This window comes from Crocodylus porosus, unplaced genomic scaffold (assembly GCF_001723895.1).
Source record: "Crocodylus porosus isolate Cpor-Errol unplaced genomic scaffold, CroPor_comp1, whole genome shotgun sequence".
Lineage (NCBI taxonomy): Eukaryota > Metazoa > Chordata > Crocodylia > Crocodylidae > Crocodylus > Crocodylus porosus.
Window position 1 is genome coordinate 8,421,786 of NW_017728911.1, and position 8,465 is coordinate 8,430,250.

General features: G+C 43.9%; 1 protein-coding gene across 7 annotated transcripts in view; it reads left to right on the top strand.

Moving 5' to 3' along the window:
* The first annotated feature begins 246 nt into the window (after nucleotides 1-246).
* The window catches only part of CA12 (carbonic anhydrase 12), a 41,932-nt gene continuing 33,713 nt past the window's right edge, over nucleotides 247-8,465 (top strand). For 6 of the 7 annotated variants that reach the window (XM_019533395.1, XM_019533398.1, XM_019533394.1 and 3 more), the window contains exons 1-2: nucleotides 247-455; nucleotides 3,692-3,712. In XM_019533395.1, the coding sequence (XP_019388940.1) occupies nucleotides 365-455; nucleotides 3,692-3,712 (112 nt within the window). In that variant the 5' untranslated portion in view covers nucleotides 247-364. The remainder of the gene's footprint in view (nucleotides 456-3,691; nucleotides 3,713-8,465) is intronic. The other variant, XM_019533396.1, reaches the window with a different exon arrangement.

Below are 8,465 nucleotides of genomic sequence, written 5' to 3' on the forward strand. Positions count from 1 at the left end.
GCTCGATTGTTAAACACCTGCATCTCCGTTGAAAGGTTTCTGAAATTTCCTTTTCAACTCTCCAGGGTAAATGCCAAGCCTAACTTGTCTGGAGTACAGCAGAACAGGAATGATCAATATGATTCGTTTCATGAAGATGCTGTGACTGGCAGGCAGGTCTGATTACATCACTTGTTTGGGGCTGAGTCTGAGGAGCTTTATAAAAACAAGACCAAAAAGGAGCAGGAGAGAGAGAGAAGAGCAAGAGCTCATTAAAAGTAGCTCTGTGTGCACAGCACTGCTAGCAAGCTATCTTTCAGGTGACTCCTTCAGTGAGGGAAGAAAAGCCTGTGAACTGTTGGGATATTATAAATCTTTCCTTGAGATGTCAGCCAAGAGCTTTAGCAGAATCAAAGTGACTACAGTGCTTTTTCTCTTCCTAAAGATACAACCCTCACTGCAAGCACCATTAAATGGTAAAGTAAAGCCTTTCAGATTTGTATATTACTGCCAATCTTAACATAGTATATGTGCATGCCGAAACCTGGCTGGGCTACTGGTTTCGAAAAGGGTATTGATTCATGTGTTACTTGAAATAAGCACTCTTAAGGCAATTTCTCAGAGCAGGTATATTTCCAGGGATAGAGACTGAGTCCAGGTTAAAGGCCAGTTGCATGCTTAGTACTGTTTTCTTTGGCACCTATTTGTTCCTTTGGCAGAGAGGCAGAAAGGAGATGCTGCCTATATTAGTGGGTAACCATATTCTTACCCTCAGCCTTTATAGAATAGAGCTCATTTTATTTTTAAAGAGAAGGCAGCCCTTGTTTCTCCTTTCTGACAAGTTAGTTCTTATTTATTCAGGACAAATAACTGCACAACTATATACAAAATCATGGAGATCTGCAGCAAGAGAACATATTCAGTACCTTTATTCATGAGAGGGAAGTCTGTGTGGTTCAGAGGAACCCTGAGCACTCAGCTTCCTACAGTATCATTCCAGGACAAACAGTAGATCATGGCAGTTTGTTCACATACCTGATGGGTAGAATTCAGACTTTTAAGGTCAAACTATTATTTCAGGCATTTTTTTCTGAGGGGCTATCATCTTCTCCAGCAGCAACTCTCACCTGTGTGCTAGTGGTTCTCAAACTACCCTGCAGAGGCCTTCTGTGGTAGCTCACAGAATAAAGTATTTGGAAAAAAAGCAGGCGGCTTGAAAGTGAATGCACATCTGGGCTAGGAGAGAAGCTTTCTTATGAAGTCCTCTGGAGAAAACACTGGAAAACACCTATTGTCCCACTACAGCACACACGGTAACTAGCATGTCTGTCAGTCTTTCCCATTTCCTCAGACTGTAAGAGTTTCTGGTGGGGAAACCATCACTCCCCACATACAGTAACTAAGAGCTATCTGTTTCCCCATTTTTCCATTTCAGAGGTACAGTTAGGGAACAGTCCCTCTCCATATGCTTGTGTGATTGGCCACTGCCACTATGTTCCTCCTCCACTTTATGCAGGAACATTACTATATTACTCATCATTCTGTGTCCTTGTACAAACAGAGAAGATTCCCTGCATGAAAAATGAGGAAGAAACAAGAGTTGCCTGCCACTGACAAAGAAGGAGATAAGACAGGCTGTTGACTTGTGTCTAGCTATGGGAGTTGCTGTTCTAAGATACTTTATCCCACAGTTACTGGTATTTTCTAGGTAGATTGGTATTTGTTTTACTACGAACAATGACAACTTTACTGCATGGGCAAATATGCATACCAGCATCACTGCAGCTCTGCCTGTTGCAGTGCAGACAGAGTTAAGGGGCTTTTCTTACATAGCCATCAATTCTGTCTCTGATTTGAATTAGACGACACAATACTGCCTGAGCCCTGTCAACATCAGTTTCTACTGTTATTACCACCCATTGAACAGGAATTGTAGAGCTTCACTAGTTCCTTTTGACTGGGTTACGTGTTGTAACCATGTACCGTACTACATTTCAGAATACTGGAGACCTAGCTAAGTATTAGTAATTGTATAAATACAGATACCAGCTTTCAGATTCTCTTTACTTAGGATGCTTTTCAAAGAATGAACTCAAACTGAATGTGCCCAATCTTAGGCCAGTTGAGATTTGCATTGGTTTGGAACCAGTTCTGCTTCAGGTAAGTCCACCCTTCATGAAAACAAGTGCCCCAGAGTCATAGATTTCTACAGTTGGAAGGGACCGATTAGTCAATGGCAGGTTTGAAGTTTTATAATTATAAGTATGAATATATCCCAATTTTAAAAAAGAATTTGAACAGTTATGAAAAGTTCCACACCTCTGGTCAAATTATTTTAATGGAGTTTTCTTCTGGCAATCAGCAATGGGCTGATTGGGAAAGTGAGATTTTGTTAGCAAGAAATGTGATCCTTTGTTGTGGCTGGCCTTCTCAGATCTTTATATCTATACTACAGTGCTACATGTAATATCAAAACTATATGTAGTATAAGCTTTACCTGTTGAAAATTATAAACCATGATCCAGATTCAAAGTAGCTTTTAATTGATCCTGGCTAATTACTCATTCTTCAAAATTTTACTTTGACCCCTTGTGTCTGTGTTGGTCTAGTACAGGGGTTTTCAATCTTTTTTAATCAGTGTACTGCCAGCGGCTGAACGCAGAGCTGGGGGGTGCCATGCAGCTGGATATGGAGTGGGGGTAGGAGGGGGGTGACGCATGGCTGGATGCAGAGCAGCAGCAGCCCCCACATGCAAGCTCCACCCCCTGCCACCCATCTGGCTGGCCAGGTGGCGCCTGTGCAGCCTTCAGAGGGGTGCCTTGCCCCTCCCCCCCAGCCCTGTTCCTGGGAGGCAGCAGCATGGGGTTGTGGGTGGCTGCGCTCCATCCTCATCTGCTCGTGCGTGCCCCCCTAAGGCCTTCCCACATACCCCACTTTATAACCTCTGGTCTAGTATAAAACTTAGGTTAACAAATTAAAAAAAACAAATTAACAAATCTAAGAAAACTACAGTGTTTTCTGTAGAGAAGTTTGCTATGACACATGGATCTTCCAATGAAACAGAAAGATGTTGCTACAAACTCAGTCCCTCATGCAATGATTTAACTTGGACCACTGACTATTTTAACAAATAAGCTAACAACAGCCACCAAGGTTCTCACAGATCTATTGTCCCATGCCTCACAGAAAGGCACCTTATAGAGCCTCTTAACAAAGTACAACATTTCTTAGCAGCTTCAGGTGGTGAATACGAAAGGTATTTGTGCAGAAAGGACTTCACGTCATTCCTCACTTCAGCAGCTGGCCATGAACATTTTGCTTGGTGCAGGCATGTTTCAACCATCTGAACTATGCATCTGACCCTAATGTCAACAACATGCCATTTATGTTTCTTGATGCAGAAGCCAGAGAAAATAGCTGAGTTCTAAGAGCAGACCGCAGTTGTACCTAAAGCTTTGGGTTTTAAGGAGGTGTGTGCCATGATTCAACTAAGCTAGCCTTGTAGGCAGAACACACAAATAACTAAAACCAAAATTACAGGGGTTCAGTGCTTTCTAATCTTAAAAACTGGCCTACTGGTGTTGCACAGTAGCTGAGAGAGGCAGGTACTATGAAATTTACCAGATCAGTTTAAATTCCAGGTGTTTTTTTAAGTTATAAAGAAACTCACATTTCAAATATTCACAGCTGTGTATTTTTTTTTTTTAAACAGGAACTAAATGGTCTTATATTGGTAAGTAGTGACTATCTGATTCTTTATTTTGTACTTTTAAGGGGAATTTATCCTGATGAAACCAAAGCAGAATGTGCTTCACCAAGGCTTGGTCCATGGTCTAAGAGCCTTGTATTTAATTGTCAGGGTAATGAAAAGATTTCTTAAAAATATAAATAGGTGCTTTTTAGAGGGATCTACGTGGAGCTGCAAAAATGAAAAGAACTACAATGGGATTATGTAAGAATATGGAACTGCAGAGGTTTGCCAGAGGTGGCATTTTTATTCAGAAGTCTCTCTACATGGCGTAGCTATATCAGTGGTTCTCAAACTTTTCAGAGTCAGGGCACCCTTCTATAATTTCTGGACTTTGGCAGCAATCCAGTTGAGAACCATTACTGGACTGCCTTAGTAACTAATGTATGCATTGCCAGGCTTAAAGATACAAGAGTTAATTAGAACAACTGAAGACTGAGCTTTCACGTCCGATTACCCACCCACTTCATTTTATGCCAGTGAACTCTGTGATGCAGCAGTAAGTACTCTGCTCCTCGATAAGTGCTTGCCCATTTCTGTCTATGCCAGTGACCATGTACAGGCAGCAGGGAGATTTAATAAAGCAAACTCCGAAGCAGATTGCAGAGCAGGCTGATTAACTGTTGGAATGTTACTAGAGAGCATGCCAAAGCATCTTTCTTCCCATCCTGTCTGTGCAGCTCTTAAACCAGATGGATTAAAACTTTGACCAGCATCAGGAAGTTAAAACACAGTTCATTAACTTGCATTGCTTTCTCCACTGGCTGCAGAAAGGCTATAGGAGCTGCTTTTGATGATCACATACAAAATGTGCTTACTAGAGCTCAAAACAGCTTGTCTATTTCATGCCAAGACCACCCCTTAAAATATTATGAAAGCAGCTTTAATGCAACCAAATGGCATGTAATCAGCAATTATAGTGTCAAGCAAGTACATCATGTCACAGAGACTCAAGAGAGAAGGAGCCAAAAGCAAGACATTTTCCCCACAGGGCAGTGGTTCTCACCTGGTATGCTGTCACTACCACTATCATCATGGTCAGGTGAAACTGTACCACATAGCTCCTGCAGAGCCAGATCAGGAAGCAGCTGCGGCAGGGGTTCCTGTTCTTGCTACAGCCCTTCCCAGTGCAACCCTGCATTGTCTCTCTCAGAAAGAGGCCCATGGGGCAGATGGAACTGTCCTATGTGCTTCTGGGGTTGCACTTGAAAGGGCTGTGGCAAGAACAGGCCTTCCTGCCGCACCTGCTTCCTGATCTGGCTCTGCAGGAGATGTGCAGAGCAGTTGCACCTACCAGTACCAGAGGTAACTGTGTTGTGACGTTCCTGAAAGGGTCTTGTGGCATCCAGTTAAGAACCACTGAGATATGTGCTACAGTTCTGGATCAAAAGACACACTAGGAAGTCTCAGCAAAATTTCATGAGTGCTCATGTTGCTAATCCAGCTGATCTTTATTTCAGCAACCACACCTAAACCCAGATTCTCCCAGTTTCAGAGAGAATTGTTGTGACTGGAGATACAGGCCCCAAAACTTTAGCTAACAAACTGATACTGAAAAAATCTTTTATCAGGATGAGGAGGACATTTTAGGCAGTCCCCTCTGGGCACTGGGTGTTAAACCAGAGGAGCCTTCTGCCAGGCTCTAGCAGCTGTCCAGGAGGAAGACGAGTCAAGTATTCTTTTTTAAAAAACTGAACCAATATTTTTATTCAGTAACTAGGTTCTAATATTTCACACCCATTAAGAAGCAGGAAGGATCAAGAATCTCTGAAAAAGCCTTGTTCTCAGCTTTAAGTGCTGCTCCAAGCAAACTCACTGCTAATAGCTCCTCTGTTTGGCTGTATGCCAATTTAACCAATTCATTTGCATAAACAGGAGGAAAGAAATGTCTAGGATCTTCTCAGCTTGCGGCTGCATGTCTGTTGGGTTCATCTGTCTAATCCTCATATTTGCATTCATATTTTCAAATGCTCATATTGAAGAAGACTTAGAGACGTCCTTTCATAAAAGTCAAGATTCTCCTTTACAAGAGCAAAGGACTCCTTGGTCAGCCACGTACTTCAACCCATCTATACATTAATAAGGAAAGCAAGATATGTTTTTCAATATGTGATGTAGAATGGCTGCCCTTTATATCAGCAATAGGGGTTGTCTCACCATTTAATTTATACTATATTGTGATTCTCTGTAAAGGGAGCGTAGAAAATTTGCTTCTCAGAAAACTTACCTCACCATTGCACATTAAACACCACTGAACCTGCAGTGAGGATTCCTAACACCTACTGGAGGAAGAGTTTTTCGAAGTTAAAGTTTTTTAAATAACTATTCATCTAATAATTTTTCGTGTCAAAAAGATTAGAGGAGAACTTGAATTTGCAATTAAGTATGATTTGAATGCAACTGCAGTGTTTGTTAGAACTCTTACTTGGTTATATAGGAACAAACAATGCATGTGTGACCTCAAAGTTAGTGAAAAGTTTTGCTTGCGTTATTCTGCTGCATATTGACGTGATTCCTCCCCTCTTTAACCCTATTACCCTTCCATCACACAATGTCACATACTAAAAGAAGTCAGCAGGGAAGGAAAACAGAACAGTATTATGCTCATTATGATCTTTGATCTCAAGGTGAGGGCACAGTGATAGAAGACAGGAAAAAACCATGAGTTGCATGAGTGATGTTAGAGAAGGGGATGCTGTCAGTGAGCACAATCACTCTTTGTTTAACAGAACAATGGGTAGAGCTAAATGCTAGTGCTGCCAAGCAGCAGTGACATTACAGTCTAGAGTGGGAACATTTCATGTCATTGTGCTTGACAAAGTAGTACTTTTCAGAACCATCTTCGAAACGGTTAGAATCAGATTTCAGTAAGTAGTTCATGCATCATGTGCACACACAGTGAGTAATAAATCCTGTTTGCAAATAGTATTTAAAAAATAGCCAAGCAAACCAGAAGCGTAAGCTCACTGACAACTGCGTGATGTCTGAGATTGGAGTCCAGTCCACCTTGTTCTCCCATGCCTGCAGCACTAGTAGTAATAGATAGCTCAGTATTAGTTAAAACAGAGTCCTGCACTAGGTGATGCAGGGCCTCGCTATTCTTGTGGAACTGCAGCATTTACTGGAAGAGATATGAACTTTCCACGGAAGTCTCTGGCGTTGTGGTGAAGTACTGCCATTGTTCCTGCGTATATGGTAGCATGTAAGCCTCTGCTTCACCAGCTCGGTTGGCTGTGCAGGAAAGACTATCAATTTGCTTCTTCCCTACACTCTGTCATGGCTCATTCCAAGAAGGGAGCAGGGATTGCTATTTTTCCCAATCCCTGGGGAGGGCAAGAAGGAAAGGCTCCTTCTACAGAAATAGCTAGCACTGATATGCTAAGAAACAAGACTTTATTGTGACATTAATTTTCCAACTCCAGTGCCGGGCAGTATGACCATAGCGCTGCTGGGCTTGCTTGAGTTTTATGCATGCAAGTCACAGGGTGGGAGCAAGGAGATGGCACAAAAATGAGAATGCAGCCTGAGTTTTGATAGTGGCTGCTTAGCTCATTGCAGACCAGGTCATGAGTATTGCTCAAGTAGTTCTTACTCGTATTTTATTTACAAGCTTCTACTATACCACTGCCAGATTACTTTTCACACTTGGGCCTACTTGTGGTGTATAAGGAAACATGCGTCTAGGAACCAGAAGTTGCTCGCTGGGCCAGGAGGTGGCTTACAGTTCTAGATCAGGGGTGGGCAAAATAGAGGGGCAGCCTGGGCATGGCATGGTGGCCAGACTCGGCTTCCCAGCAACCCCTGAGGCAGTAGCTCACTCTGCCTGGCTGCCACTGCCAGTCCACCCTGCCCCCACCGCTATGGGCACTGGACAGAATCAGCAGGCAAGGTCTCTATGGAGATTGGTCCGGGACCCCCATGGGCAGGGCACACTTGGCCAGATGGACGGGAGGGGCCCACAGGTGGGTGGGGAGCAGGACAGGTGGATAGGTCTGGGGCTGGGATTGCAGGGTGGTGATAGTACAGGGCTTGATCCACTCTGTCCCTACTCATGCAGAGTGGATCAAGGCTCTGCCCCAGCCCTGGCCCCACACTGTCACTGCCCCATGATCCTGGCCTTGCCCACCCATCCCACTTCCAGATGCCATTCCCTGCCTATGGTCCCATCCCATCTGCCTACCTGAAAGCAACCTGCCTGCAAGTGTCCTGGGCTGGTCTCCAATGAGAACTTCCCTGCTCTGTCTGGTACCCTGCCCCTCCAGCAGTGGGTGTGGGGCAGATGGGCTCAGGACCACATAGGATCGATTGCACTCCACCCTCACCTGGCTGGGTCAGCACTCCTTCCTTCCTTGGCCCCACAACATTTCATAGATTTCATAGACATTAGGGCTGGAAGGGATGTTGGAAGATCAAAGCCAGCCCCTTCCCCAGGGGCAGGAAGTCAGCTGGGGTCATAGGATCCCAGCAAGATAAGCATCCAATTTGCTCTTGAAGGTGTCCAGTGTAGGTGCTTGAACCACTTCCGATGGCAGGCTGTTCCAGACCTTGGGAGCTCAGACAGTAAAGAAATTCTTCCTTATGTCCAGCCTCAAATAGTCTTGCAGTAGTTTATAACCATTCGATCTCGTCATCCCCTGGGGCACTCTGGTGAACAAACGTTCCCCCAGATAATGGTGGTCACCCCGATAAACATATAGGTGGCCATCAGATCGTCCCTGAGCCTGCGCTTTTCCAGGCT